The sequence below is a fragment of the Vespula vulgaris genome, chromosome 8, assembly GCF_905475345.1.
Source record: "Vespula vulgaris chromosome 8, iyVesVulg1.1, whole genome shotgun sequence".
Lineage (NCBI taxonomy): Eukaryota > Metazoa > Arthropoda > Insecta > Hymenoptera > Vespidae > Vespula > Vespula vulgaris.
In genome coordinates this window covers 1,800,983-1,825,598 of record NC_066593.1, presented here as the reverse complement: position 1 = coordinate 1,825,598, position 24,616 = coordinate 1,800,983, and the positions used below count along the sequence as shown (strand labels likewise).

Genomic DNA, 24,616 nt, shown 5'->3' with positions numbered 1-24,616 from the left:
TTCATAACAAAGTAACTATTCATAAGCAATACTTATTGATATTCTATCATAATAATTATTTTTCAATTCCTGTCTGTGTAAAATATTAAAAAAGACTAAATATTATATTTCTAAAATAGAAGGCACAATTATTCATAATTTATAGAAATAACAATATAAAGAAGAGATAAAAATCTCGTTATTAATTGCATTTTCTTTCAAGTAACTAATGTTTTTGAACATATGTTTATAAATAAAAAAAAAAAAAAATCATTCTTGATCACAAAGTAGATATGTTAATAACCGAACGAACGAATGAAGGAAGAACAGCGTGTATTTTTGTACTGATAAGGTGAATCAATTGTTAGATTGTCCTAGGAAAGCCTTACATGATGGACAATAATGCTTCTTTACTAAACAAGTATCCATACAGTAAGGCATGGGTGCGCAACACCAGAATCTAAAAGGAAAAAATATATGTTTTCAATATGTGAACATATTCCTTAATGAATAAAATAATTACAAAAGATGATTTTACCCCGTAAGACAAAGTATCAGAGCGAATAAATGCGTTTTTGTACTTGCTTCACTCTCCACACGAGTGGATATGCTACTTTGACAATATGGACATGTCATTACTTGTGTATCTGATCCAAAGGAGCCACCTCCTACAATTACTACGTCTATAAATGAAAAATCATTGTAATTAACAAAGAAATTAAGATAAAAGAAGAAAAAAAGTTACATACTCTGATGTGGCGGTTGCATCATTGGCGGTACTGGTGATGCACCACTTACATGATAAGCAGGGGGTGGAATAAAGCCAGCTGGATGTGCATCTTTATTCATTTTTATCAATAAATATCTGCAAAGGAGAATTATAAACGTTAAAAAAATCGAATTTAACTTGATCGACAATTCGTAAGAGATATAACCAGTGTTCCTATATCCATGATGCTTATCTAGTATATATAAACGATGTAGTATATTTGACAAAATTTCGAATGAAATCCAATAGCTTTAGCAATATTGCAACGTTGCTTTTTGATCTCCGTATTTATTCTACACTATAATTAGCATTTACTATAAACTTTCATTCAGGATTATCTCCAAATATAAAAATATTGTATCCATCGGAAACTCGTCTTCATAATATGTTGCAAAATTTCTGTCAATATTGTTATAAATCGTATACACATTCGTTTATTTTGAAACGTAAGGAAATTAAACGTCCTTCTTATGATGATCGATTCATAATTATTTTTACAATTATTCTTATCTTAATCTTTTTTTTCTCTCTTTTTTTTTTAGTATTATTTTACGTAATAATTGATAAATGAGAGAATGCTTAATTTCTAACCTGTTGAAGGGAAGAGAAAAAAAGAATAACTAACAGGAAATAAAAGAAAAAAAATGGATAGTTTTCATAGGTAATCACGATAGTTTTTTTCTTGTTAATTTTTAGCGTGCGTTATACAACGACGATAAATGATAAGATAAATATCCTTATCATACGTATTATCATTATCGTCAATGTATCTCCTTTATCATTAATCGGTTTTTCATCTTGACGAAAAATCGATCGTTTTCAAAATGGCCAGTAGAGGCAATGCGATCGATATCCAAAAAAGGAAAATTAAGAAGATATATTTTTTCTTTAATTAAAGCGTAGTTGTGTATTTGTGATGATTTTTAAACGTTTTTTAATATTCATTTATTTATCTCCCTTAAAAATCTATGATTAACCAAAATTATTGCAACATGCAATAGCCAACGAGCATTCAATTTAATGTTAAAAATACCGCGTAAATTTAAATTTGATAAAACGACCAACAACGTAGCTAAAGTATATTTTTTCGTACTTATTTATTATCAGTACAAACTCGAGTTCGCGTGCAAGTATAAAATATAATAATATGTGATTAAATAATGTCATTAAACCGATAATATCAGCCTATAACCTTCAAGTTTTAGATTGAAAAATATAAAGTGCAAGAAATATTTCATATAATTTTCCAAGCAGGTACAATATCTAATTTTTATTTTTATTTCGTACGATAGTATAAAGCAAAAAATATCTTCAAAAGCATGATCCAATGAGTCACATATAATTATGCGGTCAAAATTTTAATTATATTATATTGTAATCAAGCGTTATAATTTGTGGAATGGCTTCTTAAAAATTATGACGATATAATGAAGTTAATAAAAAAAAAAAAAATAATAATAATAATAATAAATGAAAAAAAGTACAATAAGATAAAATAAAAAATAAAAAGAAATAAAAGGAAAATATTTTTTTTCGTTACACGAAGAAAAAAATTTTTAATGTGGTATGTGTGTGTCTATATATATATATATATATATATATATATATATATATATATATATATATATATATATATATACACGTGTCATTAATCTGCTAACACCATTTCATTTCGTATAAAAACTTTCTCCTTATCCATATTTAGAAAACAGATTATATTCTCAAATGACATTTGTTTTACGCAATAACGTAATTGATTCATCGGAATCATTTTACGTATCTTTTCCAAAGAACAATATGTATGAGTCATAAGCAAGTTTGGGCCTTTTATCGATAACACATGACGATTATTTATCGTTCGATAAATCTTGATAAATTTCAGATCGAAATGAAAATAAATCATGTAAGTTAAATATACTATCAACGTATTAAATCTATCAACGTACGTTTAAAAAAGAAAAAAAACGAAAGAAAAAAAAAAACAGGAAAAAAATGAACAAGATAGAATTGTGTGAATCGATCGCGCGCGTATGTGTACTTTTTTTTTTTTTTTTAAGAAAATATTGATCGTCCGTGATCGATACGATTTACGTAAAAAATCGTATATCTATAACTATTTAACTCGTTTTTAAATTCATACCTGTTGCACTTAAAACCGATATGAGAATCGTTCTGCGATACACTTTCTCTTTCTCTTTCTCTTTTTGAATACCTTTTTTTAATTCTTTTCTTTTTCACCTTTAAAGATATAATATAATTTACTTATTTATCAAATAAATATTATACGAATATAATAGATGTAATCCGTAATAATTTGACAAACGTCGACGTCTGTACAGTGTCACGAATAGGTATCTCATGAAACTCTCGGCCAAGTTGCACGAAATACACGATTTAATTTTATCGCGTCTTCGTCGTTAACGAACAAACTGAGAACTCGTGGAGTGAGTTACCTCGTACGATATATCTATCGAATGAAATACAGATGTCGTACTGGTAGTCAAAGAGAAAGAGATTTGATTTCTACGAAGAGTACCTGATACGCCGGGAACTTTGGAAAAATATAATCGATATGACGTATCAATATCGATCTAAGATCTTCAAGGTCTTCTCTTATAAATTTCTTCTTACTTTAATATGTATATATATATATATATATATTTCTTTTTACTTTATCTTTTTACTCGTTTATTTATTTTATCATTATAGTTTTCATAAATCTTAATTGAATTTAACATTACTCTTTTTTCATTATCGAAATATTAGATTAGTATTTGATAAAAATTAAAACGATATGACGCCATTATGGATTTGGCGAGAGGAAGGGGGGGGGGGGAGAAGAGGGGAAGAGGCAGAGATGTAATTGATTTTCTTCGATGACGAATCTTCTCTCGTTGTGTCGTATTTCTTTCTTTCTTTCTTTTTTTTTTCGTCTTCTGGTAACATTTTTTTATTTCTTCCGTTGAGAATCTATCATTTTGGTTAGATGTATATATATCTTTTATTATTTTTTATTATTCTTTTTTTCATATTATCAATTGTTATATAAGATGATTTTATTATAACGCTATATATTATTAAATGAGATGATTGAAATGTTCCCTTCAAGTGTTTCAATATTTCTTGTTTAAAATGATATTGATAAAGAATAATTTTACGTAAAAACAATAGGACGTCGTAATCTTTTTTTTTTCTTTTTTTACTGATATAGCGTATTTTTACTACATGATAAAATAATCGAAGAAAAATTATTATATATCCGATGTTTTATACGAAGATATTAATTATCACCTACACAATCATCTCTTCCTCTCTTTCTTTTTCTTTTTATAGATATGAATCAATCGAATAACTTGTTTTATCATTTGCTAAGAATTCTTCTATCTACAAAATCTTTCTCGACGAGTTAAAAAACGAAACATTATTATTATTATTATTATTATTATTATTATTATTATTATTATTATTATTATAAAAATTGATACATATCAGGATGAAAATTTCATAGGTAATTTTAAAAAGTTTATCGATTACACTTTTTTTTCTCGAGACGTTCCAAGCTAATATCTCTTTTATTTATTCACTTTCAAGCTAATGTTGTCATTTTACAATTTGTAGAAACGAAATTTTGGGTCCAAAAATTCTTGTAAAAGAGTAATTGATTTTTAAAATCGCTCGTAAAACCTATCGTTTTTCTTTTCTTCTTCGTTATCATGAATCATTTCTAGGGTTTACTTGAAGAGATTTGTAACTTTTTTTTTTTTTTTTTTTTTATTGAAAAGAATTCGCAGCAAGCATATTTTGACGCGTCTGTATTTATTTATGTATTCGTGTGTATGTATGTGTGTTTATGTATATGCATGTACCATTACAAAATTCGAGATACAATTGCAACTTCGATATTTATAATTATTAATCGTTTTTTTGTTTTCTTTCATTATCGTACTACAAAGTCGAATACCCATAATATTAAGTATTCGAATATATTTGAATCGATGAAAAGAAAAAAAGAAAAATAAATAAATAAAAAGTAGGTTTTTTTTTGTTGTTGTTGATGTCGTCGAATTATTACATTAATTTATCTAATTTCACGATAATATACGATTTGTATATATCTCTCGTCTATATATTATATATTTATATATATATATATTTATATATACATAAATATATATATAGCCTATTAAATTCTTTGGCTAATAGTTTAACAATTCGAATAATAAACGCGCTATAAACGTAACGACATAAAAATCTCATAATGAAAACAATAACGTTTTAATTTATTTTTATTAACTTTTCTTTTGTTTTTGTTTCTTTTTTTTGTTTGTTTGTTTGTTTGTTTTGTTCTCATCTAATTTCCTTTTATAATCGAAACTACTTTATATCCAATTCAAAGAACGAGTCTTTCGCAAATTTTCATTTAAATCAAATTTCATATCTTAAATATGATAATTATATATAGTTACAATGTATCAATATGCGCTCATTCAAATGTACACTTAAATAAATAAAGTTCTCGTAGTATTTATATAATCGTCAAATTATTATATATATTATTTATCAATCGTTCTTTTAAATTAATCACCTTATGTTATAAGTACCCTTTTTAGTCTGGCAAACGATGAAAAAGCGTGAAAAAAAAATATAATTATAATAATAGTAATAATAATAGTAATAATAATAGTAATAGTAATAAAGTAATAGTAATAATAATAATCATAATAATAAAAATAATGATAATGATTAAAAAAAATGTATTAGGAATGAGCTATAGTTTATCTCGCAATCGACTATATTGTCAGCATGATGTCTATAACAACTTCGACATAGATCATGTGTATTAACGATAATAAATATAAACCTATATCCAGAGTGTAGGTGTGTGTTTGTGTGTATTTGTTCATTATACTACATCATACGATTAAATCACGCGAGCGAATCCTTGCACATTTATATGTACGTACACATACTTTTTATTCATACATATAACAAATATATAACGCGATATAAGTCTAATGCAATTCGATATGCACGTAGCCGGCAGTATTGAATCGACGATTTTTTGTCTTTCCTCGATAAAAAAAAGGAAAAATATATATAAATACGTATAAATAAATAAATAAATATATGTATATATTTATTTATTTATTTATTTATTATCAAGTTTTGTGGAATGATTTGTCCTAATAAATGGAACGTCAAATATTTCGAAATTATTTGATCGAAGGAACCCAAAAGGACAAAAAAAATAAATAAATAAAAATAAATGAGAAAAAAAATGGATAACAAAGAATAATACCAGATCGCACGAAAAATCAAGTGTTTCACTTGTGTTAAGAAAAAAAAAAAAAAGAAAGAAAGAAAGAAAACAAAAAAGAGAAATAATTATTAAGTCTAGAAGAAAAAAAAAAAAGCAAAGAGAGAAAAAAAGGATTTTCTTGTTGTTTTTAATTTATATTAGACGATAAAAAATGAATTATACTTTGAACAATCACATAATAAAGGGAATTTGTTGAAAAGATCTATGTGATCTTTTCCAACGTTATCATTCATCGTCATATCCTTCAATAGTGTGTTGTGATCGTTCACGATGATCCACCATTGGACGTTGTTGCTGACTTCGATTTCAATTTACGTCCGAGCAATTTGCGGAAGGATGATGTCCACTTGGAACGTGTGAATCCTCCACCACTACCACCTCCTCCTCCTCCTCCTCCCACCGTACCCTGATCGTCCGGCTCGCTACAGCTGAGAGATTCGCTGATTTTTCTGGTTTTGCTGCAACCGCTGCTACTGCTGGTACTGCTGCAACCATTTTCGAAACACCGTGATCTGCGGTCACCGACTTCCGAGGAGAACCTAAAAATTGTCCGCTAGGTTTTTAACAACTACTTTGTGCGTTGTGCGTATTTAATGAGAATAATAATGATGAGGAACAACACGGGGCCGTTTGATAGATACCCTGAGTCAGAAGAAAATGCTCTATTTGTAGGTGGTACGTTAGAATTAGCCGATGATAATGACATCGCAGCGACTAAGGTACTTGGATATGCCTCATCGTCCGAGGCACTGTTACTACTGCTGTTACTGGTAGTACTACTGGTTGTACTATCGCTACTACCGTTGGTGCTACCACCGCCGCTACTGTCGACACTGGAGTCATCGATGTAAGCGATCTCTCGTTCAGCCAATGGAGAACTTGTCCTTGGTGTACGCGACGGACCTGCTGTAGTCGTTGTATTTGGTCGTAACCAAGTACGCAAATCTTGTAGGGGCGCTTGAAGGCACTTGAAGAGATTCCCACTGAAATATAATGTTCCCATCACCCCCCAATCAATCAGATTAATCTTAAGTTTCCTTTCAAACGATTCAAAGATTGTTATAATAATAAGAAGAAGGAAATATTCAAATATCAAACTTACTCATCTCGATAATCATCGACCTCAGCGAATGTACGTTGGGCGTAAAGACAAATGGAACATCTTCTACGACGACGGCAAGACGTGGCATGTAATGTCGCTGCTCGAAGATGTCTTGCAGCATGCCTAAGCGTTATGGTCTCTCGAGTGAGCGCTGCTACCCCTTCCTCTCGTCTACGTCTTTCTATACCCAATTCGTCTTCACCGATGCGCAATTTCTCTTTCAACGTTTCGTTCTATGTATTAAAACACAACATATTTCTTAAGAGCCTTCTCACCTAAAGTATACTTTTTATTTGTATACAATAAAAATAACGAATAATTCTCTAGTATACACACTGACAGAGAGTATTAACGACGACGACGTCCGTATCTAAATTTATCCGTATCTTTCTCTCCCGCTAAAATGTCTTTTCTTCTTAAGAGATCTCTCAAAGTATACTTAACGTTTACTTTTTACTTACAATACAAATTAACAGATTTCCCCTAATAGTATACCAACGAGTATTATTAAAGACGTTCGTCTAAACTTACATCTAAACTCTATTTCCATCTGTTTTTCTTTTCGAGACACGTTTTCTTGCTAAAATGTTTCTTTTCTTAAACTTGAAACATACACTTTGTTTATAATAAAAATTAGTAGATCCCTGTTATACCGATAAAAGGTAACGCGTTCGTGCTCTAGCAACATACTTTTTACAGCGTCTACTGTTTCTACGTGTGTGTGACTAACCCCTTACAATTATTAACATTTCTAAATGATACAAAAGAGTAGTAGTATATTAGTAGAGAAATATTCGAATTGAAGTCTGATTATTTTAAATAGGACGTTTTTAGGTCGTCCATGTTGCGTCGTTCCCTTTCTTACTTCTTTCTCAAGGGCATCTCGTTCAGCTCGAATGACGGTCGCCTGTCTTATGACGTCCTGCCGTGCCCTTTCGAGGGATTGCCTAGTTGCTTCGTTTTGCGCAAGCTGAAGTTGCAATCGTCTCAGAGTCGTTTCGCGCTGTTGATCCAAACGATCGCGAGCTGCTATAAAGCTGTCACGCTCCACCTTCGCACGTTCGACTTCTTCCTCCAATCGAAGACTTCGCTCCAGTTGTAGGAAGAGATCGTCCTCTTTACCTCTTAATTCTGCCTCGCAGCCCTCTAATCTTTTCTCCAAATAACGACGGGCCTCTTCCAGTTTATCTCTTTCAGCCTGTAATCAATCATTTTGCTTTTTTATTTACTTATTTTTTGTTTTTTCTCTTAAAGAGAAACGTTCAATTAAATAATAATGAAAAGAAGAAGAAGAAATACATTTAATTAAAGTCTATACACATTTTTTGCTATTAAATCTTTTTTTTTTTTTCAACTGCACGATTTTGTTATAAACAGGATGAGAGAGAGAGAGAGAGAGAGAGAGAGAGAGACTTACTCCCACCATCTTGTTACGTTAATGTAAAAATATCTTTTTAAGGAAGTTTTGACCAGATGATACGAAGAAGAATATAAAGCACGATCCTTTTTCTTAACTTTCAATAATTTATTAGCAGGTATATTTGTAAGATTGTTAAACGATCACATCAACGTATATTTTAACGAATTCTTTAATTGAAATAATATAACAACAGAATAAGAAAGAAATAACGAAAATTTGATGATGAACGATCATCTTGAATTTTTCCAATTGTTGTTATCTAATCGAACAAAGTGACTCGTTTTAAATGAAAAAAGGAAAAGAAGTATTGTTTCTTATTTTTTTTTTTTTTCTTTTTATTTAAGTTTGAGTGATATATTCTAAGCATGAAGTTGTTAAATGATTCAACATGTTTCTCTTATTAGACATTTTGCAAGACAATATGCACTGGTATTCAAAGGATGCATAGCAAAGTAAGTTAATCTTTTATTATGCGAATAACCTTGTTTATCTATAATTGACGGTCATAATAAGAGACCTACGCACGCATCTTTGAGATACTTTACAGTAATCGAGAATGGTACAGACGTATTTCTTCTGTTACTCCCCACCCACCTCCTCCTCACTTGTCTCCCTTCTCTATCTCTCGAGTTTGACGCAATCAATGTCTAGCTTTATGCCGTTGTTTGTAGGTCAGCTAGGTGCATGCGCGAGCAGGCTAAGGTCGACGATCCTTATTGCAACTAACACGACTGTTATTATAACGCAACATCACAAAATATATTATAAATTAAAAATACAAAAATATATATATATATATAAATAAATAAATGATAGGAAAGAATTCACAGAAAATTGATAATAAATTTTAATTGAACTCGATGGCTCGAGTAAAATTATTTTTTTATTATTTTTAATAAGAAATGAAGGAAATATGTTTTCCTGAACAAAACGTGGTATTTAAAAATGTTCGCTTATTGATAAATAACAGATTGACAAAAAAAAACTTGATCGCGAAAACTCTTCAAAAAATTTGAAACGAAAGTGAGATTTTCTAAAAGTCTATAGAAAATCGAACGGTGCGTATTAAAAATTTAACAAAATATCAGTAAGTTCGACGTTGACAAAAGAAATAATTATTACAACTTAATGATGCGTTATTGCAAAAGATGAAAGAAATAATCTCGTCTTGTATAAAATAACGTACGTTAGAAACCATCAAAAGATAAAAATAAAAAAGAATAAAAGAGAGAGAAAGAGAGAGAGAGAAAAAGAGAGAAAAAGAAAAAGAGAAAAATTGATCGTAAAATTAGAGTAACTGAACGACGAGAAGTCAGTAAATAAAGAAAAAAAAAAAAAAAAAAGAAGAAGAAGAAGACGATGAAGTTAGGAAAGCCAAAGAAAAGAGTTAAAGTGATGGTGCCAAAGGAAGGGACCGAACCAGTCTGGCAAGATGAAAAGTAGATTAAGTCGAGACCTCTCTCTCTCTCTCTCTCTCTTTCTTTTCCTTATTTCCTTTTCTCGTTCTTTCGTCTTATGTTAGTCGACTGCAAAAGAAGAGCATTTGTATGGCTTACACGCCTCTTCGACTATATCGGTATGGAGAAGGAAAGCATCTCTCATCGTAAATATACAAACTCATACGAGTATAAAACGTGACTAGGACACACCAAGAAAGAAAGAGAGAGAAAGAGAGAGAGAGAGAGGGAGAGAGAGAGAGAGAGAAAGAGATATATAGATATAGATAACTAGACTTTCCTTTCGGAGTGCATCGATGTCTGGTTCGATAATAAGTACACAGGACGTACGTACAGGGTGACTCATTTTCTCTAAAATACGTATAACATAAGTAATATATACTGAAAGAATTTGAATATTTCTTTTCAACATTTTTCTTTTTATATATCATTCAAAGACTCGTCCTTCTTGAAAACGTATTAATAAAAGATAGAGATAAAGATATAAAATTAGATAATAAGAGCGATACGATTTATCTAAAACTTTTTTAGTAAACAAATACATCAAAAACTCGTCTTAAAAAGACGTTAATAAATACACCGATACATTTTCAAGATTCATAATAACAGCAACAACGACGATAATTGTCAAACATTTGACATATTTAGATCGAATGACACTTATTATTTAAAAAAATAAATCAAATAAAATAAAATAAAAAAGTAATTAAAATAGACAGAAACATGAAACGTGATGAGTCACCCTATATTTAAAAGATTCATTCGATATGTACGTAGAACGGTTCATCTCTAATTTAACACAGTATTAGGAAAACTTCCTCAATTTTTCTACCTCCTCCTCTCTCTTTGTACTTTTCAAAGACTGCCCCTCCATCTTCCTCTTTAGCAATGATCGTTTATTCGTTTACTCGTTCATTCGTTCGTTCATTCGTTCGTTCATTCGTTCGTTCCTCGTACTTGTGCTCCCCTTTTATAGAGCTAAAGAAAGGAATTTCTTCCTGCAAGCTAATGCACCGTGCTAATTGGCAAATTTACGGAGAAACTACTGCAACGGAATGAATGATCGCTTATCCGATCCCAATATGGCTGAAATAAAACGTTCCCACTTCTTCCCTCTTCATCGTCATCATCCCCACCCCCACTCTACTAATCAGATGTCTAAACTTCTCTTTAACTATTTTTCTTTTTTCTTTTTTTTTTTCTTTTTTTTTCTTGTCGCTTCATTATATATTTTTTGTTCGTCTCTCTTGACAGATCTTAGAAAACACTTGAAGCAGAAACTCGTCCCAGAATCATTGAGAACATGTAAATAGGCCATCGGATTATCATAATTATACAGGGTGAGCCAAAAGTGTTCGTACGTGATCTTACAAATCAATTGTTTCTTTCTGTTGATTTTTAAAACTAAATTTTCGACAATAATTTGGGCTAATCTATATCTTGTACTTTGACAATTAAAAAAAAAAAAAAAGAAATTAATAATATTAATAATAATAATTAGTTTAGTAAGTATCGAGAAAAAAGTACATTGATCTTTTAATAAATCATCTAAGCAATTTTGGGTCATCCTTTAGTGGAACGAATATAGATTTTCAGTTTTTTTTTCCTCTTTCGATAAGTTTATTCTAAATAACATTACATTATCTTCCTCTTTGTGTTATGTATGCAAATGTGCATCTTCTCGATTGAGATTGTTATGCTTCGTTTGCTTAACTATATTTACGGAATATATTAGACTTTTTTTTATTTATTTTCTTTTCTATTTTTTTTTTCCTTTCTTTTTTTTAATATTGTTGAAATTAATAACAAAAATATAATTTGAGGTGCGATCAAAAAAATTTTTTTATCAAATTTGTTAACATGTACGCACTCACTATATAAAATATTCTATTATTGTGTGCTCATCGAGTTTAAATATGTTAATTTGAAGCAATTGAATTTTTTATTATTTGACCGATCGATCAATGTATCGCTAATGACGTAAATATATATTAAAATAGGAATTACGTAAAGCTAATGCGACGCGATTCCATCGAACACAAAACACATTTCTCATTTTCACTGGCTTATAATTAGACGTGACGCGTTAAACGAAAAAGATGGGTAGAGATCGATTGGTTCAGTGAATTTTTATCGATTATTAATTTTTATCATCGATATCAACGTATAAAGTATATATACATAGGTGAAAAGTATAATACAAGGTGTCTCAAAAATATCCTTCAATATAAAAATAAAATTATATGTATACATTTATATATATATATATTATATTGTATAATAAAATGCAATATTATATTAATAAAATTATATATATATATATGTGTAAATTTCTTCAAATTTATGAAAACATATTTAGATATTTTCTGAACACCCTATATTTTACTGGGATTGTCTCGTATACATAGGGTGCGTCTCACGGCAACGATCCGACTGGAAGCAATATTGTGCGGCTTCATCGGATTTCACCAACCAGTATAGGGCTCACGTTTCAGTTCTTCCGTACCTTCTTTTAAATACTTTTACCTAGACCGGATTAAATTTTAACAAGTTTTATATATATTATTTATATTAATATATATATATATATACACACATACACATCGAATATATCGTACAATATAAAAAATTGTCTACAACACAAATTAACTTTATATGTTGCATTTGATTATATTAATTTTGTACATATTAATTACAAAATTATCGTATCACAAACGATGTTCTTTATAAAACATTTATTTATATATTTTTAACGAATAAATTATTAACGAAGAGCGTTAAAGATCTACGTGTAATATATAATGAGATCAACTTTGATAGATGCAACATTATCAAAGTAGTAACATAACGAACGAATTAACGAACTAACAATCTCTTTTTCGTGCGAACGTTGAAAACCATTCCGTCTCGTCGAAATCTTACTTTCACAAGGAACACCGATAATTCCAGGAAGTGAGTCGTTTTATCCGAACCACGGCATTATTCTTTTTTCTCTAATTTTTTTTTTGTTTGTTCTTCTTCCTCGCGGCACTTTCACACGATTGTAAAAGAGGAAGCTGTTTCCTGATTTCAAGGATTATTATATATTATATATTATATATATACATATATATATACATATATATATACATATATAATCTTATATATACCATTTTTAAATTATATTATATATATACTAACAATTTGCTAACACTAAATGTTTAATTAAAACAATATTTGTATATTGATCCATTTATTTATATATATATATTTTTATTTATTTCATATTAAATCATTTATTATTGTCATATTGTATGTCATAATTAATTTCTAAATTAATTCTCATAATACTAAAAAATGTTAACGTAATCAGAATAAGACAGGATGTGCCAAAAGTTCCTAACGGTTATACATATTTCCAAATCAATTACACCTCTTTGTTCAAGACTACTTAAGCTAGACTTCTTTTTTTTCTCATATTGTAAAATAGTTCCTAGATTGTTGTGATCTTACATAAGTCACGAGGAAGCGTAATTAATTTTTAAAAATCGCCCAAGAGAACTTTACCGTTTAATCCATCCTATACAAGTTTACATTGCATTCATTTGTAATTATGTAAAAGTTGATGAACGTCATTATTATTGATTATAACGTGAATGAAATTAATTTATAAATAGATAAAGTCTATAATAATATTACAAAAATTAGAATTGCTTGTTTATGCGTGTTTAGGTAAAGTTATCACATTATACAAATAATATAATATAAATTGAACAAGGCAAAGGTAAGCATAAGGCAGACATAGTGATTCCCTGTAAGAAAGGAAACTACTTTCACGGAGAGTTGGCCTTTATCGATTTTAAGAGAGGTAACTCATAAAGAAGGATAAAAGAAACGAAGAGACGACCTAACTTACTTTTGCTTTGACTAACTGATATCGTATTACAAAGGAGAAACGAAAGTCTCGAAAGTCGTCTTGGCTGAGTGAAAATACGTAAAAAGGACACTATATACATATTTGTATATGTGATTGTGTAAAAAGGACACTATGTATATATATATGTGTGTGTATGTGGTTTCTTTGTGCTTTTTGGGAAATTCGAGATCACTCGGTGGTTTACAACAGGATGCTTTCCCTTTTTATTTTATTTTATATTATATTATATTATATTATATTATTTTTTTTTTAACTTACCTTCACCTCGTGGTAACGTTCCTCCAAGTAGTAAGCAATACCCTTTGCTTCCTCGTATTTCGCGGCGAGGGCCACGTACTTGTCATAATGACGTTTGAAAAGGACAAACCTGAAGAAAGAAAAAGGAAAAGTATATAATAATACTGTAATTCAAAACTCGTCGATAATGAAATTCAAATTTGCAACGAGTGTCAGTTGAATGGTGGGCCTTTTTTACGACATGGTAATTATCTACATTAACGACATTTTATTTTCTAATTAAATAGGCGCAAAAAAGAAAAAGAGAAGCTTACATTTTCGAACGATGCATTATATTGGCGAAATTGATTCGATTTCTCTCGCTTCTTCGATAGATTATATTAAAATAATAATAATAATAATAATTAATTTAAAAAAAAAACGAAAAAAAATTAAAAAAAAATAGAAATATATATATATATGTATAATGTATATAAAGAAAAATAAAATATATATATAACTATCTCTAATTTTCTCGTCCTTTTTTTTCTAAGGGCTTATATGACATATATATCCACACACGCACATACATCATATACGCACAGTATAAAAACACGTCACGTTTGTTAACACTCGCGAGAGAGATTCGACTTTCGCTTTCGCGTCGTATGTTCCTCTCGGAATTAAAGAACGAAGAACCTTCTTTCTCTTTTGCTCCTTTCTTCTTATTTTCTTTACGTTCGATCGTTTTCTTCCGGCTTCTATTATAAACTCTTAGAAAACTAACTCGCTCGAAGCATACACAACAAACAACCGCCCGAACACGAATGTCTTCTCGTCTCTCTCTTTCTTTCTTTTTTTTTTTTTCTCTCTCTCTCTCTCTCTCTCTCTCTCTCTCTCTCTCTCTCTCTCTCTCTCTCTCTCACTCTCGTCGTCACGATCGTGATTTCAAGTAAGACAACGTAGTAATATAGTAATATTAGCAATAGTATTATTCGACTATTCGCAATTGGTGATACGTATATATGTCGAGTCACCTTCCAATAAGGAATATAACACCCTTTATCAAGGCTATCCGTAATCGATAGTATCTTATTCTGATGTAATCTTACGATCTACGAAACTATCTACCTACATATTTCCTACATCTATCTATTTATCTGTTCTTTTTTTTTCTCTTTTCTTTTCTTTTTTCTTTTCCATTTGTTTTTCTTATTTTATTTCTCGCTTTCCTGCTTTCTTATCGATCGAGTCAATAGAATTTATTCGAATTTCACGTCATTGCATTTTATCAGATTTGTATTTACACAGAGATCTATTTTATCTTTCGAATTAGATAAACGAAATTACGTATATTCTTTTTTTTTTCTTTTCTTTTCTTTTCGTTACGTATATTCCCACTCCTTTTTTCTTTTTTTCTTCGTCGTGAAAAAAAGTCGTGAAATTTATTCAAATTCCGCGGCAGTTGTTTTTTTTTTTTTTTTTAGGATTGAGTCGAAAAAAAAAGATTGTTTTATCTTGCGAATTAATTTTTCATAGAATATCGAAGTAATAAAAGATTATTAACGATTCAAATACAATTGTTAACGATTAGTAATGAAAATCGATGAAACTGCAATATTTTTTACATATACTTTTCTTTCGTTTACTTTTTACAATCCTTTTTTTATCCGTCCAACGATAAAACAAATTTCCCGCCTTGATTTTCAGTTTTACCAACCGATAAAAAAAAAAAGAAATCGTACAAAAAATCGTTTAAAAAATCGAAAGGTTATATATATATACACAATATATATACACGTATATACACACAGGATACGTCATAGTAAGCTTCAATTATATATATATATATATATATATATATATATATATAGAGAGAGAGAGAGAGAGAGAGATTTCGGCGAATTAGAGATTTCTTTAGACGTCTATTTATCTTTCTTCGAAGCGAACTATTGACGATGTGAAAGTAGCCGAAAATCTTTTTGTCATTCGATCTTAAGGAGGCCGAACTATCGATAACAAAGTACCTACTACCTAACCACTTGAAAGAAGGACCCATAAATAGAAAGGAACGCAGCTGTCTCGTGGCTTTGGTATAAAAGAATCATGAGAGAGCGAGCGAGAGAGAAAGAGAGAGATAGAAAGAAAGAGAGCAATGAGTGAGTGAGCAAACGAGAGAGAGAGAGAGAGAGAGAGAGAGAGAGAACAATTATGTACATAAGTATGCGTAGCACGTAACACACAACAAAAGGAGAACTATACGCAGCCATTCGAATAAAAAGAACCGACAAACAAACAAAAAACAAGAAAAGAAAAGAGAAGAAACAGGGTACTCGACTTTTTGACGGCACGTGCGAGTCTTTTTTTTACTCTTCCCTTTTTATCTCAGATAATCGATTCAATCGATACATCGATCGATCGATCGATCGATCGTCCTTGAATAGTAAAATGTGACGACACGACACTACGCGAATGTCGGTTAATTCAAAGGAATTTTCTAAGTTCACGGTTTTCTAAACACGTGTAGGTTAATTTCACGAGCACACATGCCATGTATGCATATATGTAACTCAACTATTTTAAGCTCTGAATATCATAAAAATTCTTGCAGTCGTGTGCAATATTTATTTTCGAATCGTCTGGTCTTAGCAATTTTTCTTATTTCTTTTTTTCTTTTCCTCTTTTTCTTCTTCTTCTTTTTTTCTTTTGTAAACTCGACAGAAATAATTTTTATGATTTTAGCAATTTCGTTTTCGTCGAATTTCTTTTCCTTTTTTTTTTTTTTTAAGAACAGATCAACACTAATTCGTAGTTGTATTAAAATCTGAAGTCGTAGGAACATTTCAGTTTTATATAAGATATATAAATATTTAATAAAGATATGTAGGAATATTTCGAATGGATCAACAATTTCTATCGCGTGTTTATATTCTTAAAAGGAAAAAACAAAGAGGAAGAAAAAGGAAGTCAACGATATATAATTTTTGAATACATATCGATCAATGAATATAATATAATCGAATAATTTTGATATAAATTATATATAAATGAATAAATTTCTAACGCGAATTTGAAACGATTTTTATCGAGCTATAATTAATTTAATTTAATATAAAATTATCGTTCAATCGGGGAGAAATTTTAATGTAACTATTCTTGTTCGTATATTTCTGGTTTGCTATATATTTCTTTTTCTCTCCTTTCCATACAAATAAGAAAATCGATTGAGTTCGCGCGCATTGACCGATATAATCTATATAAGTGAACAACGATTACGTAGGACGGTCATGCACGAAGCAACATTGTTCCTCGTCGTGTCTGATTCTTTGAAGGAATAGAATGTAACGTTCAAGAGTTCTCTTTTGAATGATACGTATCAATTATTATTATCGAATGACTCTCGAGGAAATACGCGTGTCTTTATACACAGCAGGATAATAATGGGCACGTCCCTTTCTAACGATTGCCATATTATCTATTTCCGCGTGGAATAATTTCTATTAGGGAGTTCCTCAATGAATAATAATAATAATAATAATGATAATAATAATAATAATAATAATTATTATTATTATTATTCATTATATGTATATACTATATTACTATATTAATTTTATTTAATATAGTAATATAGTATTAATATATTAATACTATATTACTATAATAATAATAATAATAATAATAATAATAATAATAATAATAATAATAGTGATAATGATGATAACGACAAAAAAAAAGAAAAAAAAATTCGATTATATAAAATAAAATGCGGACGAAAAGTTCTTAATTTTTAAAATCAATAATTTTTTTTTTCGAAACGAGTTAAATTTTTCTTCTCAAATCGTAAAACTACAAGTTTAATATTAATAGAGAGAGGGAGAGAGAGAGAGAAAAGCGCGCGAATTTTGAACGGCAAATGCTTAAAAGGAAAAAACAACTATTGAAACTATTCTCGTCTAAAAATAAGAGAGACAGGCGGAGTCGCGTCGTCGTCGATTTCGTCGTCGTTGAGCACTCTTGGAAATGTTAAATGACTTCCGAGAGCTTTATTCTATCTCCGTGGCAGGATATAAAGAAAAAATGTAAGAAAGTATGCAAAGAAGAAAAAGAAACAAAGAGAAGAAAAGAAAATAGACGAAATTCCACCAAATCGAAATTTATTGGGATTCTTTTTTCTTTCTTCTTTTTTTTCCGAAGGTCGATAGAAATATATATATATATATATATATATATATATATATATATATATTCGATAATGATCGATAAAATCACCGAACCGTACGTCAAAGTCGAAAGATCAAGAAAATATCGTTCTCTGTTATATATTATCTTACCTATGGTTTTGGACGAACGTACGAACGAACGTACGAACGAACAAAATATTTTTCAATTACGTAGATACGATTTCTTTTCGAAATTAAACTCTCTCTCTCTCTCTCTCTCTCTCTCTCTCTCTCTCTCTCTCTCTCTCTCTCTCTCTCTCTCTATCTATCTGTCTGTCTCTGTCTCTATCATGTGTATATATAAATATATATATACACACACATATACGTAGAATAAATGAACTCAATAATAGAGTAATTTAATGATACTTAATTCACGTGTATAAAGAAAAGATCGAATAGGTTAAATCGTGTATAAGATGATCGATTGAAAATCCACATGTATACATAGGACAAACACATGTATACACATATACGAATTAAACAAGATCCTTTTTACATCGATCGATATATAACATTGAAATTATTAAATCTATCACGTCATCCTATCGTCTCGACTTCTCGTCGTATAACGTGAGATATATATACGATACACTTGATTTCGCGAAGATAAAAACAATCTCTCTCTCTCTCTCTCTCTCTACCTCTCTACCTATATTTATCTCTATCTTACCTATAAAGATCATTCTCCGTGACGATATCACGAATAGAATCTTCAGGATCGATACGATCGGTAAGAAGACCAGCAGGTGGGCCAACAAATTTCGAAGCAAATAAGTTGGTGGTCGTAGTTGATGTATTGTTATTGTTGTTATTAGGTGCCGTCGAGGATGACGATGGAGATGACGATGACGACGATGAGGATGGTAACCTTCTAGTATCGGCAATGGCGGCGGCGGCAGCTGCGGCTGCGGCTGCGGCAACTACAACACGATGACGATGACGATCGGTTGACTCGTGTAAAGCGCTGGCAGCTATCAAATCGTCCTCGGAAGCGGTGCTAGGTAATAAACCAATAGTAGGACTTGTCGATCTTGAATTTGGTATAGCACCAAGGAGATCCTCGCTCTTGGAATGTCTCATCTCTGGTACAACACCGTAAGAAACACCACCGGTACTAGTTTTCGCCATGGTACTCCTCGTCCTCTTCGTCCTTCTCTTCCTCTTGTTTCTTCCGCTTCCGGTAAAATGCTTCGTCCTCCTCCTCCTCCTCCTCCTCTTTTTATTCCTTCTGCTTCTGCTACTTCACTTATTTCACCTTCACTACCTTCTTCGCAACTAATACTAACACTACTATCACCAACACCAGCACCACCAGCACAACAGCTACTACTAATACTAATACTACTATTACTATTACTATCACTAACAACACCTTTTTCTTTTTCTTTCTCTTTTTCTTCCTCTGTTTCTGCTTCTGCTCCTCTTTCTTCTCCTTCTCCTCCTCTTTTATTACTACCACCACCACCACCACCTCCTCCTCCTCCTCCTCCACCTCCACCACCTCCGTTACTGCTTCCTCCTTCTCTGACACGACGATTCGTCGACGTTCTTGGGTAATTTCGATATCCTATCCTCGACGATGCTCCCATCCGGACGTCTCTGAACACGTGTATACTTCCCTACTATTTATTGTCAACTATTCTCTTATACTTATGGGAACTTTCTCTATCTCTTCCCCCTCCCTTCTCTCTCTTTCTCTCTTTTTCTTTCTCTCACTCTGTCATTCTCTCTCTTTCTCGCTCTCTCTATTTTTCGGTTTTTCCGAAACCTTTCAAATGATCGTCCTTAATGACTTTTTCGAAAAGGGACAAGAAACAAAGAGAAAGAAAAAGAGAGAAATAATCAATATATAAAAGAAAAAAACAAAAAAAAAGAAAAGAAAAAAAAAAAAGGAAAAGAGAAGTATATATACCCATTTTCAACTTTAATGTCTTTCATATGGTCAGTTGGATGAATATCATTAAAAGCTTAGGCAATAAATTATCTTCCTGGATTTATAATCCTCATAATATTCTCAGGTAAAAAATGCTCCGGGATTTTTTCTTTTAATGTATGTGTGTATGTATATATATATAATATATATATATATATTCTTTTCCTTTCTCTCTCTTTCTCTTTCTCTTCTCACTGTCTCTTCGTGCCTCTTTCGTATTACAGTTGAGTGGTAACAACACAGGTAACGGGCACGAAAATGTCCGTTACCTTTTCGACGAGAGAAGCATTAGGAGATCCTCCTCATTTCAAGAATATCACGTAGGCGATCGTACACCTTTCCTCGTTCGTTCGTTCCTTTTCTTCTCTCTCTTTCTCTCTCTCTCTCTCTATCTCTTTCTTTCTTTCCTTTTTCCTTGTCGTCGTCTTTCTCTCTGGGTCACGACGAGATTGGAATTTTATTACTTTTATTCCAAGCTACATATATACATATCTAACAAATTACACGTTTTCTTCACACGGTCACATAACACACGCAGGACGCACAACTCGTAACGTGTTCCGACGAATCAACGTATTTTTCGTTCGTATAGAGCGTAGACAATTTTATTAAGAAATCGTTTAAGGATAATGATAACGACGACGACGACGACGACGCCGACGACGACGACAACAACGACGACGACGACGACGACGACGACGACGACGAGAAGGATGACGGCCGAATTTCCGCCATCTTTTATCCAAACTCCCCGCAGCAGCAGCAGCAGCAGCAATAGCAGCACGGCAGTACACCTATGTAGGTACCTTTCCTGGTTAGTCGTATCCCTCCGATCTACGTATACGTAGTATGTGTTTGTGTATGTATCTGCGCGCGCCTACTCGCGTCCTCGTTCGAAAATCCTCGACTCCGAGAAGGTATAATGTTCTTTATATTTTACGTGAAAAAAGATTTCTTTCTTTGTTATGTTATTTGTTTGTTTGTTTATTTATGTATTTTTTTGTCTCTTTACGAAGTTTCGAAACACTTATTTTGCCTCTTTTCTTTCTCGCTTGTTTAGTTTCTTATTCTTTTTTGTTTTTCTTGTTACTTAATTAATTTTTTTTTGTAGATATAAATTACAACGATCGATAACGAGTCTCCCCCAACGGTGATACGAAGCAAACTCTGATCCTTTCGCAATTTTGAGAAAAAACCGAGATAACATGGGAGTGTATATATATATATGTATATGTATATATAATTTATTTATAAGACATATCTATAAACGATTTCATTTCTTTCCAATAGACTTTTCTCTCGAGACATCTTTTTGATTTCGAAATTGATTCGAAATTATATCAAGAGTCTTTAAGGTGACGCGTTGCCGACACCTGAGAATTTCTCGTTAATTTTTGTTAAACCGATAGAGAGAAATCGACAGATATTTCGATCGTAATTTGTTTTTTTTTTGGTTTATTTTTTTCTTCTTTTTTTAACAATCTACTCGTTGATTCTCGACGTAAATATATTATAAAGTGTTTTTTTGATCGTATTCGAATACGCGTTATCCTTGATGCGATAGGTTAGGTATGACGATGACCGATCCAGAAATATTTCGAGTACGTTGATTGATCTTCGTGAGCTTTTATACGTAACGTTAAGATAACGAGATAATCGCATTTCGAAATTCTAAGGGGAAAGTCGAAGGTCGTTATCACTCGAACGTGTCGTTCTCGTCCTCGTCGCTCCCGTCATCGTCGCGCATCACCGATTTGAAAGATCCAACGATAACGATTTCATTTTCGATCTATTATAAACTCAAACGACCATACTTTTATCACCTGAGAAATATCGTCTCTTATGATATTGTAATATTAAGATAATTCAATGTCCACTTTGTTCGTGATAACGCGCACCACGTACGACGGTCTTAACTCCACTGTAACGTGTGATTTTCTGTCATTGACCAAAAGACCGCCTTCGTTTCGTTAGCGCCACTGGCGCCATCTTAGAGTACGCGAGATACGAAATTCGATTATCATTGGCTGTTCGATTCGAGCGCAATGTTTTGTTAACTTCGATAAAATCTCGAATAGAAATGTTATTGTTTAAGAACGAATATCTATAACAACACAATGTTTTCCTATCTAATCGTGATCAGGTTATGGTACTTGCGTAGAAATTGTTTTCATTCTGTCGATCTTTGTAATATTTTCTTAAGTGATATTCGTCATTCGCGAGTGACCGCGTAAACGAGATGTCGTCGATAATACAGTTTTCTACGGAACGAAGTTTACACACGGACATTGAATTTCTTCGGACGAATTTGGTAACACTGTATTGTTGTATACTAAAAGCGCGGAATAGTAGTACGTGAATGTGCTTTGAGGTACTTATTTATAAGTATATTTTTAAAACTGTGATTTCTTTTTTTTTCTATCGACTAAGTTATTGTAAATAATGACCAGTTCGGTTAGTACAAATCCTTCTACTTTATTACCTTTAGGTAAGTGGTATAATATTTTTAATGTAATGTTTTTTGGGGTTATGTGTATGTATATATATATATATGTATATATGTATGTATATGTATATGTACATCATTGGCTTTGTTATTTCTCTTTAAAAAATAATTCGTACGAAATTCACAGAATTGGTGGATAAATGTATTGGATCGCGAATACATATTATAATGAAAAACGATAAGGAGATCGTTGGTACTTTGTTAGGATTTGATGATTTTGTAAATATGTTGTTGGAGGATGTGACGGAGAGCGAAGCAACTCCCGAAGGTCGACGAGTTACAAAATTAGATCAAATTCTTTTAAACGGTAGCAACATTACCATGGTTAGTATATAATAAAAAATAATTATTTATGCATTGATTCCGATATAACGAGTGTACAATTTAATCATTGATTTTTTACAGCTTGTGCCAGGTGGAGAGATGCCAGACACATAAAATTACGTTTTCTTTTTTCACATATTTGATATATATTATATGTAAACACATTTATTTAATAATGTATAAAAATAAGCGACGCGTATACTCACAAGTATAGAACATCATTTGATTTAAATAAAATCTACTTATTCATTAGGATATCGAGCATATAGATCACTTTACTCGCTACTGGTCGAGCAGTCATCTTTTGAGACCACATTTCTTTATACAATGACTTATATTGTCCTTGAAATTCATCGTCGAGATCTTCGTCCGAAGGTCTCTTTCCCTTTACGGATAAATAGATAATAGTATGCACGTGCAATCCTTCAAATGGTATCTTTCTAGAAAGGATTTGCCAAGCTAAAATTCCTAAAGAATAAATATCTGCCGCAGGACTAGGAATTATTCCGCATAATACTTCCGGTGCTGCATAACCTGGTGTGCTTGTCATTATCTTTAAAAAAAAATATAACTGCTTTTGTACGATTAGAAAAATTATATATAGAAATTTTTACCTACGTGAGATGTCTGTTCTGTGTGTACATTGCTTATTAACACGGAACTCCCAAAGTCTGTAAGTTTAGGCTGACCACAATTTCCAATTAAAATATTTTTTGGTTTCACATCCGCGTGAACCACACCCGCATTATGACAAAATTGAAGCGCGCAAGCTATATCCCTCCAAATGTTAATACGTTCTTTTCTGTCTAAACATTTTTTTTCCAATTGATCTTGCAATGTAATACCACATAATTCCATTGTTATCAACGATAAAGCAGCTCCTTCTTCTATGCTTAAAATATTAACAATATTGGCATGCCTCAAGAAGTAAGCATGCTTTTCCGAATTGATAGTATTATCGCTATTCTTTGATTTCTTCAATATTTTTGCTGCTACTTGATTTCCTATATCACGAGTAAAACGATTAATTAAATTCTATAATGATACAATCAGTAATAAAGCAATAAAAATATCACCTTTGTATAATGCCTTATACACCGTACCAAATCCTCCACTACCTAACACAGTTCGTTGTTTATTAGGAAGACCATTTAGAAGAATTTCTTTTCTGTTAGGCGTATTAACATTGAAAGGCGATAATCTATTTTTATTTTCCGGTGATTTAACATAATTATTATTTGTTTTAAAACTTCTAGGGGTTAATGAATTCCTATAAATTATGTTTCTTTAAAAAAGTACATGTTTTCTTCTAACGAAATATTTTATTTAAACGAACGAAACGTCTGTATTACCTTAAATTTGGTACTGGAGATAAACTTTGAAATTTTGAAATTAATCGTGGCGATGCCATTTATGCATTAACAATTGAAAATTTTATACATAATTAA

General features: G+C 31.2%; 4 protein-coding genes across 6 annotated transcripts; 1 reads left to right on the top strand and 3 right to left on the bottom strand.

Annotated features, from left to right (window-relative positions):
• Positions 1-232: 232 nt before the first annotated feature.
• LOC127065509 (lipopolysaccharide-induced tumor necrosis factor-alpha factor homolog) lies at positions 233-3,232 on the bottom strand. Of its 2 annotated transcripts, none has more exons than XM_050997951.1 (4): positions 2,889-3,232; positions 729-844; positions 518-662; positions 233-439 (listed from the first exon to the last, which is right to left on the bottom strand). In XM_050997951.1, the coding sequence occupies exons 2-4, from the start codon at positions 826-828 to the stop codon at positions 337-339; spliced, it is 348 nt and encodes a 115-aa protein (XP_050853908.1). In that variant the 5' UTR covers positions 829-844; positions 2,889-3,232; the 3' UTR covers positions 233-336. The 2 variants fall into 2 exon arrangements, with proteins under 2 accessions (XP_050853908.1, XP_050853909.1); XM_050997952.1 differs by lacking the exon at positions 2,889-3,232 and adding an exon at positions 915-1,271.
• Positions 3,233-4,500: 1,268 nt separating this feature from the next.
• LOC127065471 (myosin-2 heavy chain-like) lies at positions 4,501-20,968 on the bottom strand. Of its 2 annotated transcripts, XM_050997858.1 has the most exons (7): positions 20,318-20,968; positions 19,076-20,197; positions 14,222-14,330; positions 8,036-8,368; positions 7,171-7,403; positions 6,710-7,051; positions 4,501-6,607 (listed from the first exon to the last, which is right to left on the bottom strand). In XM_050997858.1, exons 2-7 carry the CDS (start codon positions 19,531-19,533, stop codon positions 6,334-6,336), a joined length of 1,749 nt encoding a protein of 582 aa, XP_050853815.1. In that variant the 5' UTR covers positions 19,534-20,197; positions 20,318-20,968; the 3' UTR covers positions 4,501-6,333. The 2 variants fall into 2 exon arrangements, with proteins under 2 accessions (XP_050853815.1, XP_050853816.1); XM_050997859.1 differs by having other exon boundaries at positions 4,501-6,621; positions 19,076-20,968.
• A 1,505-nt stretch (positions 20,969-22,473) lies between these two features.
• LOC127065510 (U6 snRNA-associated Sm-like protein LSm5) lies at positions 22,474-23,423 on the top strand. The gene is made up of 3 exons (XM_050997954.1): positions 22,474-22,826; positions 22,972-23,168; positions 23,250-23,423. Exons 1-3 carry the CDS (start codon positions 22,781-22,783, stop codon positions 23,280-23,282), a joined length of 276 nt encoding a protein of 91 aa, XP_050853911.1. The 5' UTR covers positions 22,474-22,780; the 3' UTR covers positions 23,283-23,423.
• Positions 23,407-24,579, bottom strand: LOC127065792 (serine/threonine-protein kinase mos). Its single transcript, XM_050998647.1, has 4 exons — positions 24,521-24,579; positions 24,245-24,456; positions 23,811-24,172; positions 23,407-23,742 (listed from the first exon to the last, which is right to left on the bottom strand). Exons 1-4 carry the CDS (start codon positions 24,577-24,579, stop codon positions 23,407-23,409), a joined length of 969 nt encoding a protein of 322 aa, XP_050854604.1.
• Between the last annotated feature and the right edge of the window lie 37 nt (positions 24,580-24,616).